Source organism: Phalaenopsis equestris, unplaced genomic scaffold, assembly GCF_001263595.1.
Source record: "Phalaenopsis equestris unplaced genomic scaffold, ASM126359v1 Scaffold000228, whole genome shotgun sequence".
Classification (NCBI taxonomy): Eukaryota; Viridiplantae; Streptophyta; class Magnoliopsida; order Asparagales; family Orchidaceae; genus Phalaenopsis; species Phalaenopsis equestris.
In genome coordinates, this window is record NW_018164670.1 from 78,698 (window position 1) to 96,166 (window position 17,469).

A 17,469-nucleotide genomic window follows, 5' to 3' on the forward strand; every position below is an offset into this window, starting at 1 on the left:
CCACACAGTAGGATAGTTTGGGAAGTCACTGGGGATTCTCCTCAGGATCTATGACATCCCCTACCTTTTCTTTTATTTGGATTCCTGAAATAACTGTTCCTATTTGAGCCACTCTCACTTGTCTTTTTCCACGTCCTACCTTGAAAACCTAAACTTTGAATTCTTGAAGACTAGAACCATTGATCATTATCGAGAGTTTTCTCAAGTGACTCCCGTCATTTGGGATGTAATTAACTATAGGGGCTTGCCTCTATAGGGAACTTGGAACCCAGGTAAAATAAACCCTATTTAATCTTTGTATTAGATAGGGGAATTTGTCGGTCATATATAAAAGGTTCGCAGACTAAATGGATGTCACAAATCTCTTAGTTTGCAGGATTGGGTCTATCACCGAGGTCTATACTTATCTTTCGGGAAAGTGTAGTATTCGCGGTATCAGGCACGATTATGCAAACTATTGTACGAATGAGATCCACTTGGTCTCATTTTTTTTAAAAAATTAAAACATACTACTTTTAAAACTCAAACTATATATTTATTATATTAAATTAAATTTCCAAAATTATTTTCATATTTCATATTTTCAAATCTATATCTATCGAAAAAGTTGACCGACACATGCCAAACAATATTGAAACTTCTCCTTATTTAAATAATATTTCCAAAACCACTGCCTCAATCAAAAACCCATGCAGCCATCCATGAGTATATGATGTTATCCACCATTATAAACTAGATCAAGATAGAAATTATGCTAAAAACTAACTACACTAACACTAAGAAATAAAATATAATCTTTCGGGGCCAAAACAATCCTTCCCAATCATCATCATGGCTATGTACACAAATACAAAATAAAGTCAAAATAAAGTAAACCAAATACTGAAATACTGAAAAAAAAAAATAGCATAAATTAATGTTCAATGCAATGCTTCATATAAGAATAAGCAGAAATGATACTGTTCCAGCGCTACTAGAAGGTGTCTAGGAAAGAGATTTAGCATGGAAGTGGTTGTGGAAAAGAAAGGAAATGAAAATATTCGATATTGGTGGCACTGGAAAGGGAGAAGGAACATTCAGCAGTTGTCGGGACTAAAAACAGCAGTCGAGTGGCAAAACAGCAAGATCCGGAAGATGAGAGGGATCCAATATCTATTCCTGGGCAAGCTACAAACACACCACTCGCAAAGGAATAGATTACAGCCTACAACACTTCAGAGAGCAAAAAATCAGAGAATAGTTCTCAAAAAAAGCAAAATACACATATAAATAATATCCTAATAGAAAATATCCTAATTAGAAATAACAAAAGAGGAAAAATATCAGAAAAGGAAAAATGCTGCTGAAATTGAGAACCATCTGGCACCCACAATCAGGGGATTTTCCACGATCCCACAGAATTGACATCTTCAGTGAGAATCCCGCATGCCGCGAAGCACGGCTTCCTGTTCCGTGTCAAAGAATTTCATAATTTAGTCGTCTACATTCACATTACTTTGGGTCAGCTCACGATTTGAATATTTTAGCAATAATCTTGCTACATATTTGAGTTCGAAATTGCCACCATACATTGCTTAAAGCAACACGGAGGCAACACTTTTGAGTTAAGGTTCCACAGAGATACACAGGAGAGCTGCCACATGAGGTTATATTTCAGTTTCAAGCTGGCGGGAAGGATAGGGTTGCTAACCATTTTTTACTTTTTATAGTTCATTATTCTCATGTATATTGTTATCCCTTGATGCATCGTAGTCATATATGTAACAGAGTTTTATCATAAAATGCTAATAAAGCAAAGCTACACTACCTACATTATTATATAAGAATTGTACAACTTATCTTGTATCAAGCTCTCAAGCATTGGGCATTATTGTATAGAAAAGGGAACCATACTACAAACTGATCATTAGCATCTTGAACTATAGCCCGTCTAACATATTTGTGGCTGCAAATTTAGCAGCAGTTCAAGAAGACAGCTAAGCCATGAAGAGCAGTCTGCTTTATTACAGTCATCATCAGTTGTGTATTCCATAAGCAGCAGCTCAATTTGAATCCAAAAGGCTTAAACGGTCAAGGTGGCTGGACATTTCAATGTTGAGATCAGCTAAAAAAAAGTGTATTGGACTAAGTTGCTTCAACAGATAAACTGTGTTGTTAATAGTTGCATGTTTTGCAATCCTTTCAACAAACTTAAAAAATAAACCTGGGTCTTTACACACCTCTTCCTTCACTGCCAAACCATGTAGAGTTCACTGATAATTTTGAGATTTATCAAAGACCACGAATGGTCATAAATTGTTTTTGACTGTTCACGTGTTCGACAAATGTATAATTCCATGCAAAAGCCTGTGACAGGAAGGGATTCAGTGAGCTCTTGTTACAATGTATCTGGAAAAGCATCAACGCTTACTTCTATCATTTCATTAGAAAGAGCAGAATCATGAGCAAATTTTGGAAGAATTTTAAGCTTTGATGGATAACATGGGCAAAAAAGGTATTGCCTTTCGTCATTAATTTGATGGTCAATTTTAAGTAAGCAACAGAGCAATTGTGAATGTTTTGGGTATAATGTCAAACAGTTTACCGAGTAAAATGACATTCTTCCATACATATAGTTCTAACAAAGAGACTTCATAGATCTACAATAAAATCACTATTAAAGATCTGTCAGGGTTCCCACTTCATAATCTATTTGATCTTGAATTTTAGAATTGACATTGACGTTTATAATAAAAAAGAAAAATTGTTGAGATACTTAAGGCACTCTGTCCCCTGGCAATCACGTGAACAAGTCCACAAATAACTGTATGAACGCCTATGACATTACTAGTATGAACAAAAAGCTCAACATGATAAAAAAAAAAAAGATCAGAGAAAATTTAAATTAAAAAAAAAACTCTGTAATAAATATTTAAGGAAAGGCTAAAGAGAGAAGTGAAAGGATAAAGAGAGTTCATTATGGACCTTTAAAGATTTTTCAAATTGGGAACACTTCATTTCACGGAGAACATCCTTATCTATAGGCATCCTTGGTTATTAATGATGAATATTTAAAACTTTTGAACCTTTGCTAGACGATAGAAAGTACCAAAACAAAGGCTTCGATATCAATATTCATCAAGGAGAACACAAGAATTAAGCCTCACATGAAATAGTGTTGGGGGTGTGGGTAGTATTTAATGCAAGAGCAAACTACTAAAAAAGAATCAAGAACCGGAGGCCTTCCAATATATTCGATCAGCTAAATTAGAATAACCATATCAATTGGATTAGTAACACCATTTATATCTCCTTGGCTAAACAGAAGGATAGATAATTAGGCTTGAGGGGACACAAAAGGCTGCATAAAAGAAACTGCACGGGAGGCAAGACCTATTCTCACAGGGCCTACACCAAGAGCTAAAATTAAGAATGGATCGGATATTACTCATTCATGCTGAATGACAACTCTTTGTTGCCATCATTTTTTGTCATCATTTTAAGCTTTATTATTTATTCTTGTTTTATGTTAACCATTGGAACCATAGTCATTTAATATAACAACTTCTTAAAGTAAAAGCCTCAAGGAACTTGAAAATTTATCAAAGTAGATTTTAAGCTGATGTTTTTAAGAAAACTGAACAATCTAAACTTTCTATTTCGCTTCCTCTCCGCTTAGCCAACTATTCCCTAGTCATCCAAGCAAAGAAATCCAATGTGAGAGTGTATGCTATATCTCCCTTCCTCTTTTAAGTCAGTTTCCATGAAAGGTTAAAATCCCACATGTGAGGGATGACAATACAGGCACAATAACTCAAATATCTTGCCATGAAACAGTGCTCTCCAAAAAGCTTAAATATGTCACTTCCACCTAAAACTCCACTACGCATTAAGCCCTCCAACTTTGAACTTACTCCAGAGCCACCAAATTACATAAACCATTCCCACATCCAAAGCCACATAAGACGACACTATCCTGTCCCAAGGATTAATGGAAACCGGGATGAAAAAAAATGTGCTCATTACTGCAAAATATCTTTCAAAAAGGCTTCTCAGATCAAGTGGATGAAGTGATAATGGAAGGAAATACATTGACTTAGGATACAGTAGCAATACTTATTTTGACCTGAAGTAGACTCCAGGACAATGAGATGATTAACTACCTTGCAAAAAAAAAAGCCAAGTGTATGGAGCCCCCTCAATGAAGAGAATAGCTCAATGATGAAGGCATAATATCTAAACCTACCACAAGTGGGACCAAGCAGGAAGCAATTTTTTCTGATTGCATCAGGAATTATGCTACTCATTGCTCCAAAATATCTCTCAAAAAGGCATCACATTTCAGCATAAAAAGCTATAAATAAAAATATAATAATTGTTAACTAATAAAAAGGTTGTGGAAGCTTAACTGCAGCCAAGCTTAAGGGACCCTAAACCATCCTTCAGATATTTAGCTATGTTTAAAGGGAAAAAGGCTTTTAACAAGCTGCTTTCAAATTTGCCAATTAGCCACCCTACAATTTTCATGCGTCATAAGAAACTTATTTCAAAGGACATAAAATATGGGGAAAACATAATTGCAGAAGCTTAAGAAAAATCAAATTGCAAGCCAAATAGAATTATTAAAAACAAAATTAGACAAAATTAATTAATTAAAATATTATATGTACAAACTATGCAAAGCTCCTTAAATGCCAAATAGCAGATTACCCCTCCTCAAGGCTTTCAAATTCAAGAGTTGCTTTGTCAGTTTCTATTTCACAGATAACATCACCAACATCAATCTGTCAGTTCAAATATGGCAAGAGAAAATGGAGTTGGTTAATAGAGACATTGATTTATGGAATGAAAAGAAAGACCCTCTCAATGTAGCAATGTCAAATAAGTTTGCAGAACATCAAACTAATTTGTCTTACCTTATCCCCTTCTTTTTTCATCCATTTCGCTATATTTCCTTGATCCTGGTGACATCAACATCAAGTTCAATAACCACTTTTATAGCAGGAACATACGTACAATATTTCCAGTAAGCAATCCATTCTATCAAAATGTCCTCACCATTGTGGGGGATAATGCAGGCATCTGCACCACAATATGCAACAAAGGCCCTGCATTTGTTAACAAATGAAGGATAAAGCATACCAAATATACCGAGTATATTACTCATTGCTTCAGATACTAATCCTGATAAAATTTGGCATATTATAGTCGTATAGATCCCTCAGTTTGAGAAGTTTCATGGGAAAAAAAATTATTAGTTTTTGCAAATAATGCAAGTGAGTCGTTCAGGAGCTGGTAATTATGCATAGAAAAAATAAGCACTAGAGACTTAGTAGAAAATACAAAGAATAGAAGATTGTTTATCCCTTAGATGTGAATGGCTGCAATAAAGAATATAACACTCATTTTAAGAAAGATCAATTTTAGCATTCAAGTTGTTTTCATTATTTTCATTATAAAACTACTAACAATACAATATCTAAAAAGTGCCTAAATTGTTCTTATCCCCAGAATCATTTAGTCTCTGGGTTAGAATAAAAAATATGTCAATCTCCCTTGCACAGCAAATCTTCTACTCACTCCCATCTATTGCATTGCTTTTAGCACTAATCCAATAGATATGTGGCATTATTATATCCAATCTGTTTGGACGCTTAAACTTTTGAGCATGCCTTCATATGGCTCCACTGCTATCAAGGTCAAAACTAAATTCTCAATAAAGTTGTCTCAAAGGGTGCAAAACAATGAGAGTTTCATTTACACATCATATTAAAAACAAATGAAGGAGTATAATATCAGCACATTTTACGAAGTTACAGCTTATGAATAAAAAATGAAGGCATGAATAAGTATAATGAACCTGTAGAGGAAATACCCCGAGCTCCAAGAATTGGCTGCATGAGAATCGTATTAGTAAAAAAGCAAAGTGTATGTCGAGAAAAGGAAACCACATTTTAGACTAACCTTATAGAACAAAGGAACCTTGGACATGCCATTCATTGACGGGAGTGGTGAACGCCTAAAAATGCAATTTTAATTAGATCTCTTTACTTTTAAAATCTAGGTTAGCACATTCAGTAACAGTACTTATTATTTCATGTCTCAATATGCCATTCATTAGTCATAAACAAAAAAGGCTGACAAATTTAAACTACATTACTTGTACCAGAAATTACATTAATCTTCTTGTTGGTTACACCATAACCGGTAAGTATTAGTTGTGTCAGTTGTTCTAGTGTTTCTTTCATATTGAACCTTGGCAAAAAGAAAAATTCAAGGTATAAGAAGTGATGGTATTTTACGTAAAAGTCATATACCATACTGGCACGGTCAGCATTTGTCCTATTACATAGACCTAATGTCACCATTTTCTTTTCTAACTTTTGGCCAGCTGCAATGACCCTTTTAAATTATATTTAAATTTTATTTTTTTGATGATTGATTATATGTGGAATTTTTATACTCAAAATAATTGCAAAGAAGTTTTAAATAATTTTTTAGGTCTATCAAGTGAGGCTACAATTGTTTATATGTTATGGAAAAAATAAAGCTTTCAAAGCAGTTGTAAGCATCATAGATGTTTCCTACAGAAAAAAATTGGACCGCAACTTTTTTGCAACTAAAACACTACAGCAGATATAGTTGTAAATTGTTACTTCTTAGTAAAGAAATTTTTGAAAAAAACAAGAAAGTTGCAAGTAAATAAAGTGGTGAAAAGGCTGCCCAAAAGGACCTCCTACATTATGATGATGACAACAGTCTGTGAAACAATTCGCATGTATAAACTACTAAACAATAAATTTTATATGATTTTGATTCTACCACTATCAATCCATATTATGTTGTGGCCGATAATTCTGAAGAGTAATGTAAAAATACGTTTATTCAACACAAGAATGCAATGAAGTTATCATACATTTGATTTTTATTCATCAGAATACAATTTATTAGGATGAAACATTGCTTAATAACACATTCGAGAAGCCCGATTCATTCAAGTTTTTAGTTGTAGAGTTTAGAATAGTTTGGAGAACTTGGTTTTAAGTATTTAGATTTTTTTTCTGGCTATTTTATATTTTAACTAATTTTTTTATTTAATTTCATTTTATTTGCTTCCAAGTTCTTTTCTCACAATTTCATTTAACATTTTTTTAAGTTCCTTTTTTATGGATTTTATTTTCATTTTACGTAGTTTTAATTTTTATTATCTTGTAAATACCAATTTTTAAGAACAAAGGGAATGCACAAGGTGTGCAAATTATAGAGGAATTAAGTTGATATGTCATCTTTTAAATAATGGGAGAGGATAATTGAATATAGGACGCATTACAAAGATTTCTCATAATCAATTTAGATTTATGTCGGGCAGGTCTACCATGGAAGCTATACATTTGTTGAGAGGTTTGATGGAGAAGTTCGGAGATAATAAGGAGAATCTAAATATGATTTTTATTGATTTAGAAAAAGCTTAAGATAAGGTTCCAAGAGATATCCTTTGGAGAGTTAATGAGAAGCTGTTAATATGACTTATATTCAAGTCATTAAAGATATGTATACTAGAGTTGTTACTTGTGTTCAAACAGAAGGAGGATTGACCAAATATTTTCCTATTTCTGTTGGATTACATCAGAGACCGGGTTTAAGCCCATATCCTTTTGCTTTAGTTATAGATGGTCTTACTGGACATTTATAGAAGGATGTAATTTGGTGTATGTTTTTTGCTGATGATATCCTTCTCGTGGATAATACGAGAGAGAAGGCTCAGAAAAAACTTGAATTATGGAGGTCTACATTGCAGTCTAAAGGCCTTTATTTGAGTATATCTAAAACTGAATACATGGAATGTAATTTTAGTAGTAGTAGCTCTAGTGACAAAAATGCAACTATGGGTGATCAAATTATTAAAAGGTGTGAACGCTTTAGATATCTCGGGTCTATTGTTCAAAGTGATGGTAATATAGATGGGCATGCTATTAGTAGAATTCAGGTTGCTTAGTTGAAGTGGAGGAATGCTTCGGGCCTATTGTGTGATAAAAAAGTACCCCTTAGACTGAAAGGAAAATTTTATAAGATGGTGGTGACGCCTGCAATGCTCTGTGGCGCTGAATGTTGGCCTTTAAAAGAGAAGCATAAAACTTAGTTGAGTGTTACCGAGATGAGAATAATTAGGTAGATGAGTGGCTTTACACTTGGAGACCAAATGCGAAATGAATATATTCGTGATAGGGCTGGTGTAGCTCCATTAAATGACAAAATTAGAGATAGTCATCTTAGATGGTTTGGTCACATTAAACATCAATCATTGGATGATCCGATTAGGAGAGTAGATGTTTTAAGTTCGACTTATGTTAAGAAAGGGAAAGGTAGACCTAGGAAGACTTGGGCATATTGTTTAAAAAATTATCTTCATTTAATAGAATTAAATAAAAATATGACACTAAATAAGACGCAATGGAGAAAAAAGATTCATGTAGCCAACCCCACTTAGTGGGACAAAGGTTTTGTTGCTGTTGTATTTTCTTATAAATACTTCATATCACTTTCATTTTTTACTGTTTTGTATTAACTTTTAACCTTTTTTTTGTTTTTTTAATTGGTTTGTTTAATTTTTTAAGATTTTAGATTTTTTTTTTTTTTTGATATTTGTGCGGGTGTCCAAAGAATAGAACAACAGAAGACTGTGACTTCTTCAAGTGAGAGAATCAATTAGACGGCTTCACCTTAAATAGTGATTAGGCATGGAGAGTGTCTTTAGAGAAGAAGTTATCGCGTAAAATTGATCGATTACATTTCAAATTCAATATTATGATAAAGTTAATTATTATTTTAATTTATTTTTTTATTTTTGATTTTGATTGTCAGGTTACTCAATATTAAGCGAGATATCAGTTCTTAATGCAATATTTGAACTTATGAGTTTCTAAAGATCTTGAATGTAATTTCTTTTTCATGTATCAGTTATTCAACATGAACTGGTTATCTTATAAATAGCACGGTAATATAGGGGTAAATTTTTTTTTTTCATAAACAGTTGTTGCACCGTTGTACAAAACAAACAGACATATAGTTTTCCAACGGTGCCTTCCTTGGCACAACCACCCCAAACAAACCCTTCATTAGTTAGCTAAATGAGAGGTCCCTTGGCCAAAAGTGAGAAAACTCGGGCATAATAATGTCAAATTTTGATGATAAATCAAATCAGCACAAAGAATGAGCTTGCCAGAATAAAGCATTATAAGCATATACATAATTTAAAATTTTGGGATGGATGGCGTGTCGCGGTGTGTTCAAATTTCGAGGTTTGTAGGAATTCTTCAAGGATGTTACTCTGATAAATAGAACTATCCACATGGAAAAAGTAGTTTAAAATATTGTGGTGATTTAATGTAGGTTCCAAATAGATGCCAGAATGAGTAGAGAGAGCAGCGGCAAGTAAGATTAAAACTTGGCATCTTCATATGTCTCATCATAGCTTTATGCCTTGCAAACAACACAGGAAAATTTCTTAAGAACAGTACACAAATGTCAGATAAATTTGACCAGTCAATAATTTTTGCTCGATATACTAATTCAATTTGTTGTCTTTAAGGTAGAGCGGAAATCATTTTCAATTCTAATGGTTATTTGATCCACAAGAAATTTTCCACAGAATAGTAGCATAGCAACTAAAATGAGTAGAACCATTAGGAATAGAAAAAATGCATTCATATTGAGAACAGCAGTGTTATCATTAATTAAATAAAGGACTTCAAAAACATTTAAAAGAGTTATAGCTAATAAGATGCTTCAAAGACAAATTCATCCAAAATCTAGTTCAAACAAGAATGCGCATGTTTAATGTAAGGATATACAAATAAGTCAAGAAGATTAAAATGAATACCTTATATTGGTAGCATAATCCAATCCCAGCCGAAAAGAACTATGTGTGCGACCCAAGCTACATAAGGAAATTCATAATCATAATATAAGCATGGATTATCACAAAACGGAAAAAGACAATCTTATAGCTTATCTGTGAAGACAACTGACAGCAAGAATATAGAGATCCATATGGTCCACAGTAAAATACTACATAATGAATTTTTTAAGTAGCAAAGATGTTCAAAAAATCTTGGCTTACAAAGAGAAGATAATAAAATCCCCAAATAAATAAAAACTATGAGAATTCTACAAATATAAGTTATAATAAATGATTGAATATGCATCGAAACAGTGAACCCAAAAAAAAAAATCCACTGCAATGATAGGCAGGTAAAAAAAAAATTGGACTCAACATAATTTCTTTTAAGGAAGAGGTTAACTGGCTATGGAGGCACTCTTCAATGCTTAAAGCTCCAATAAGATAAAACAACTAGACCGCGAAAAAAAAAAATGAAAATCTAGCAGATTAAAAAACACCAGAAGAGTCATCTAAGATTGTTAGGAGAAAATGGATGAAGATTTGAAGGCCAGGAAAATGAGGAACATTGTAGGGTAATGGATGAAAAGAGCAACATTGCAGGAGTAAGGGAGGATATTCTCAAACTAGGAGCTCACGAAAGAATAATATGCCTGATACCATACAACATAATTGGCAATTACTTCTAAAAAGTAATAAAAAGAAAGAATTACTTGCAAGAAATCTGAAAGAAAATAAAGAGAATTTAAACAAGGATGAATCATGGTTAAAAACAAATACTTCATAATTAGGTGTAAGGAATTTCTAACCGCGAGATTAAATTTAACTTCAGAAAATCTACCAACAAAAATAAAAAACTAAAAAATAGTGGCTTCTAATCTGTTTTAAATTAAATTAAATACATTCAAAATCATAAAAAAATCAGGACCATCAGATTTTATGCAAAATGCCTCAAGTTTAATAAAGAGCTAGAAATGTATTTCTTTCATAAATGTATTTGTGTTTTATTTGTGGGTCTAACTCAACCTTTTAAATAGTTCTACAAGCAACAACTCCAGTCAAGATGGAGAGAAATAAGGACATTCTCTTTATAGCACTACAAATGTTTGGGCAACAAACCTGCTTCTGAAAAGTAAAACATACGTGGCAACCAGAAATTATGCTTGTGCGTGCTCCAAGGTATGGTAGTTGGCGTCAAGGTTGTGTAAGTTATGTATTAATTCTAGAATGAAGTTCAGTAATACAATATGCACATAATAAAATAATGAATTATATTTGCAAATAAATAGTGTTTGAGAAAGGAACTTCTAGCAACATCAAGCAGCTTTAGTAGCGTTGGAGGAATTAAATAGCTCCATATTATAATAGACTTACAACAAAGATCAGTGATTGATATGCATTTTGTATTGTTCTGAAGATACTTAACAAAAATTCAAGTGTTTGAGTTAGGATGCTAGGAAATGACATTTAGATAAAGGAACTAAGAATGTTTGGACAAAAGTTAAACATGTGTGGCAACTATAACTTTGCTTTGCATGCCCTAGGTATGATGGTCGGCCTCAAGTTTGTGTGAGCTCTGTATAATCCCATGATTGACTTTCAACAAAATAATATAAATATAAAAACTCAATATGTCGATAAATTATCTTCGAAAAACGAATGGCATTAGAAATAGTATTGGAGCGATCAATTAGTTCCCAATCACAATAGGCTTATAACAAAGAGCAATGCTAAGGGTGTATCTTTTCTTTCAATTATGGAGATGCTAATAAAACATATCAATAGTTTAAAAAAGCTGAATAAATGAAGAAATATTGCTCTGAAGCATAGAGTCAGTTAAGCAAAAAATAAATGTGTAATGTTTTTTTAGAATTTTAGTGGGAATCAATTGATAATCATCAAATAAAATTGCTAGAAAATCAAGTGATGCCTAAGTATCATCAATTAAAATATCTTGGATCTAGTATGTATTATAGCATAACAAATGAATCAGCTAAGTATGACAAAATCTAGAATTTAGACTAGATGGTTAAAATAAAAGGGTAAATTGGTAATAAAATCAGATAACCAACTGGCATAAGAATTTAAGTAGTGCACGATAAAAAAGGCACTACTACCCAAGTTGAATGCCAAAAAAAATAAAATTTTTTGATGATGTATGGTAAAACTTCCTTAAAAAAAAACCCTAAAGAAACACTATGAGTGGTGACTATTAAAGATAAAGCGGAGAAAATAGGCATGGTCTAGATATTAGAAGTTGCACCAACATAAAGGATAGAAAATAGCAATGTGCAAGGAAAAAAAAGAAAAAACCAAAAGTTTTATGGACAGAAAGAGGTTTAAAAAGATTTTACCATAATAAATTGAACAACTTATACAAGAAAACAAAATTGAATAATAGAGAATAAATAGCATAAAGCTAAACATAAAAATTGAGAAATGGATAATGATGATGATATTAAAAATTCTAAATGATTGTTTAAGATCACTTTTCTATTTATATTTTGATTGGAAATAAAATATGTTTGGCATCTTAAAGTAACTTGATGCATGCTAGAAAATTCGCGGTTGTTGAGTAATAGATTATCGTCTTAGCGTTGCACGGGAATTCAGCACACTCACAGGTAAAAGAAAACAGCTAGTACTGATAGCAGAAGTTTTTACGTGAAAAACCCGTAAAGAGAAAAAAACCACGAGGTCTGACCCAGATGTAAAAATTCACTATAAGTTGATGGTTAAAGAGGCCCCTTGTCCCACAGACGGAAAATAGTTACTAGGTTTTTCAAGTTACAACGTCGACTGACAGATTTTGGTCTATGGTGGTCAACGGTGATTGGTGATAATCGAAGGTGGTAAGCGGTCGACAACGATCAAACGTTGTCGACAATGGTCAGTAGTGGTCGACGGTGATCAGCGGCGGTTGGCGGAGGTCGGCGGCAGTCAGGTGGGCGGGGGTCGGCGGCAGTCAGAAATCGGTGGAGGTCAATGGAGGTCGACGACGGCCGGCAACAATCGACGATGACAGGAGTCGTGTTGGACTTCAGCTCTTTTTCAAAGCTTTAAGTTCTCTCTGAATCCTCCAGCCCCCTCTCAGTAGAGAGTGTGGCTCTATTTATAATATTCTGGGTACAATGAATGCAAAAATATGAACCACTTTGATCGGACAGTCCGAAAAGCTTCCTTCGATCAGCCGGCATTTGATGGACATGTGAGTGCTTGGACGATGTCGGAATTGAGCAAACTTGGGTCTATTAGATTCGTCTTGTCGAGACGTTAGATTCGATTATATGGTTGCTAGATTCGTTTAACCTTCTAAATATATCTAGAAAACTTCTAAGAGTGGTTTAATGACTTAATATAAGCTTGATTTGACTAGGATTGAATTAATTTTGGTAACATTTGATTCTTCTTGTCGAGCCGATCAATTTGATTGTTTATTGAAATCAGAGTTCTAGATGCGTTTTTATCTAGGTTTGAATATTTCTTGCGCAAAAGGCCACCTCAAGGTTTATGTCATGCCTCGAGATTCGTGTTGGATGATGGAGATTTGTTGAAAATGTATCACATCTAAAAACTATTTCAAATTATTTCAAAAAAAAGTTAATTTGCTTTTAAAATTAAAATATCTAAGAAAATCAACAAAACAAATATTTTTTAAAAACATAAGCAAAAATAAGAATAACAATAAAAAATAAAAATGGTCCCAAATAGGCCCTTAGAACATCCAATTACATGTAAAATAATTTTTTATTACATGGTTGAGGAAGAAGATCAAAGATTATTATCTTGTTTCAAAAGTATGCAAGAATATGAAAGCAACAATATGAGATCTATAAGACACAAAAGTTGTGTAATAACTCTTCTTTATGTCCATTTGACTAAACCAATCCTGCCGACCCAATGCCCGACAACCTTATTAAAGTAAGTGGAAAAATCTATTATAACCTGAATCTGGACCTTATAATGCAAAGAAAGTGATGAGAGTGTGAATGACAAGTGAGAGCAAGGCAATTATCAATATCGGCCCTAAAGGCATGTAACATGCAGGCAAGAGAGAGGAGATGAGGAGATCATAGCCTGATGGCCAACAGCTTTGGCTACGACTTTGAAAAGTTTAGGCAAAAGGACGACGTAGTAGTCCGATGAATTACATAGAAGAATGAGAACAAAATTGAGTGTAAGGAGAAAAACAACGCTATGGTTTCACATGTATTGTTTTTTTTTCCCCCTCTTCTTTGCTACCATAAGATAAAACTTTAATCTTTTCTTCATAGCAATACATGGGTTATCATTTAGTTAAAATTAAATTATGTTGTGAAAGAAAAAAACTATATGGATTAATCCTAAAATTTCTTAAGGTTGTTCCTTAAATATTAAAATGTATGAATATGGGATTTGGATTCTCATTGTCATCTTAGAACAAAAATCTAGCCTAAGTTTTTTTATTTATGTTTACAGATATGATCATCGGGGTTTGGTGTTTGAGTTTGAGTTATTTTCTCTAATTGTTATATTGATGATAATGTGCAAGTAATATTTTGGATTATAAGAAAATGAATGTTGAAACTTAGCATAGAATATAAATCATAATGATTTTTTTTAATATTATAACAAACTAGTATAGATGTCATATAATTAAATTATGAAAGGGTTTCATAAGAATTGAATCTCAAAAGGGTATTAATGATAAGAATTCAATCTCAAAATGGTATTAATGATCTCATAAAGCCATGGTTAATGACATTCAATGTAGAAAGCATTAAGTAAATCATTGACATTTGGGATTAATTAAAAAGTATAAAATAGGAAATTCCTAGAATCAATGATTTTCAAAAAATGAACAAAAAAATTATATTAGCTAATTAATATTATGAATATGCAATTAATCTTAATTCTATTAAATTTACGATTTATGAAGTAATGTATGTTGGAGTGTAAAAAAAATCAACATTACAATCAATATGTTGAACATTGAGATTGCATGAGATCTTTGTTAGGAAGGTGAATCTTCATAATAGATTAAAGATAAACACACCATTCCTTGTGAGAGGCATTTTTCTTGACATTTGTAATATGCTTCATATGTTTAATTTAAAATATATTTTCATCGTCCATAAAGATTCTTAAGCTTGTATTAATATAATGTAAATTTTAGTTAACTCCATGATAATTGCTGCATAAATTTCTATCAAATTTATATCCATTTCATTGGTTGATAAGATATAAATCTTACCCATACAACTCATAAACTATGTTTATAAAAATATAATGAATTTTAAATTCATTACAGTTTATCATAATATGTGCTTGTATGCATGATTATATCATTGGTAGAACACTTTACATTTGAATAGCTGACCGACAAGTCCATAAGCGACAGCTCTATTTGGAATTATTAGATTTCATGGGTTTAAGAAAACCTTAGATAAATATACATATATTTATAATTAAAATGATAACGACTACTGAGTCATATTTGGATGTATAAAAATAATGTTCATTCGAGTGAATGTTTCGGCATTTTAATGCAATATTTTTCATTTTGTATATGAATTTCTATGAACTATGTTGCATGGTAAGTGCCATTGAATTATTTTCATATATGATACTTCTATCTTTGATTCATTATTTATAAATATTATAATTTTGTAACTATTGTTAATGCTATCTCTTCATTTATCATATCTATTTCTTATGTCTTCCCATTTATTACTTGGGAAGTAGGTTTTACCAAGAGAGTTTGTTTCTTCTAAACTAACATCTATTATCATATGACTATATATTTATTGAGATTGTTTCGTACAACATTGATGATGCCAAAATTTTGCATTATTGTTATATGTTCATTGCTAGACAACCTATATAGGTAAGAAAAAAGCAAGTCTTGAATAAAATTTTCAAAAAGATCAAATCATTTAATTTCTGGCTTTCCATTCTCTGTGAATTGTGTTAAGCCCCGAATCATGCTTATATGACACCATAATTTGATTTTTTTTTTTAATTCACTTTAAGAACCTAATAAGGAAGAAAATCTAAATGTAGAATGAAAGAACCAACACCCAGCCAAATAAAGAAGATCCCCACGTTCAATAACATTTCCTCCAATAAATGCGTACTTCTACAGTAACCACTCCTACCTAGCATCGACCACGAGCCAATTCCAAATTAACAATGTGGTGGTCTGGTGGAACCTAATATCAATATAAATTAAATATCATACATACTTATTTCATGGGCCTCCAATCATTTGGACAAAACTTGATGTCGTTTTCTCTTTTGCTAATTTATGAATGCAAAACCTTCGCTCCCTCTGTATCAAGGGTGGTACGTAGCTTTCGGCATTTCAAAATAAAATGAGCATATTTGCGGCCAGTACCGTGCACAAAATACCATAAGATGTTTCATTGCCTGAAATTGGATCCAAAAGAAATGTTATATTCAGCTCGTCACCTTCTTCCCATTCCTCCACAAGGTATATTGGCATGTCACACAAAAAGCTTCTCGAGTTATTGTTCAATTCTTATAAATAAAAGGACAAAGAAGACGACTTCTGGAATCATTCGTCTTCCTTGAAACAAAACAAATTGGACGAGATTCAGGAGAGAAAAAGAGGAAACATTATATGCATGCATATAGGAAATCCAACGTCTCGAGCGCATACCTCTGGAGAAGGAAGCGAATGTTGACCATTGATTCCCGCAATGCCTTCGCCCAAATTCAGTTCCACCCTAAAGAACCACGTGGTCGCTAATCTAGCGAATATTTCGGTTTTCAATTCACTGCAAGCCGCTGTAAAAGAACACATAATCTACTGACAATACGCATGCCTCAAAAATCAAAAGGAACGAAAGCCAAGGGATTTCCGATGCACCTGGAAAACCAGCCATGGTTCTGTTCTTTTTTTCGATCACGATGAGGGAGAACGGGAAGACAGGAATCACCGGTTCTAACCTTCAAATTAAAATCGTGAAAAGATTCAGCGGTTCCTTAATGGCGAGATCTGAGTTTTATTGCGCGCGTACAGGAAACTCGAAGATTGGGAGAGAGAGAGCGATTAGGGAGGGTGCAGGGTGTGCTTCTTGTGTTCAAATAGAGTACGACACCACGGATGAGAGACGGCGGTGCTGGACGGTCAATGCCCATCACGCAAGGTGGATTTCCTGACCTACTCGTGCTGGACCAAACGAAGCCAAGCTCCTAGTTAGTGCACTGGTTTCCGATTATTTTGCTTTACAGGTCATGATCTTTTAATTCCTGGACAAATTAATTGAAAATAAAATCAAATGCCTTAAATTTTATGTTCAAGCATTCTGTTTGTTTTGTGTAGTTGCAGCTAATTTAATAATCTGTTGATTGGTTAGGTGCAGTAGCTATTACAATATTTTATTTTTTAAAAAAAGTGACCTGAGAAAGCTGCGATCACACTTGTTGTTTTCAGCGTTTAGAAAACGCATTAGCTGTCAAAACGTATTTTACCCAAACAAGTCAGGTTTGTTTTCAAAACGCCAAAGCACCAAATAAACTGCCCCAAACGGGCCCACACTTTACGAAAGAAATTTTTTTTTAAAATTTTTTTACTACAAATTTTTACT

The 17,469-nt window shown here is 33.0% G+C and overlaps 1 protein-coding gene across 6 annotated transcripts in view; it reads right to left on the reverse strand.

Moving 5' to 3' along the window:
• LOC110023727 (dihydrolipoyllysine-residue acetyltransferase component 1 of pyruvate dehydrogenase complex, mitochondrial) overlaps positions 1 to 17,090 on the reverse strand; it is an 80,047-nt gene extending 62,957 nt beyond the window's left edge. The window contains exons 1-8 of one of the 6 annotated variants that reach the window (XM_020723276.1): positions 16,900 to 17,090; positions 16,539 to 16,828; positions 9,860 to 9,916; positions 5,944 to 5,998; positions 5,840 to 5,873; positions 5,038 to 5,087; positions 4,896 to 4,940; positions 4,690 to 4,763 (exon numbers count right to left, since the gene is read on the reverse strand). In XM_020723276.1, coding sequence (XP_020578935.1) covers positions 4,690 to 4,763; positions 4,896 to 4,940; positions 5,038 to 5,087; positions 5,840 to 5,873; positions 5,944 to 5,998; positions 9,860 to 9,916; positions 16,539 to 16,567 — 344 coding nt within the window. In that variant the 5' untranslated portion in view covers positions 16,568 to 16,828; positions 16,900 to 17,090. Of the gene's footprint in view, positions 1 to 4,689; positions 4,764 to 4,895; positions 4,941 to 5,037; positions 5,088 to 5,839; positions 5,874 to 5,943; positions 5,999 to 9,859; positions 9,917 to 16,538 lie in introns of all 6 variants that reach the window. The other 5 variants (XM_020723278.1, XM_020723277.1, XM_020723274.1 and 2 more) reach the window with 5 other exon arrangements.
• Positions 17,091 to 17,469: the final 379 nt, after the last annotated feature.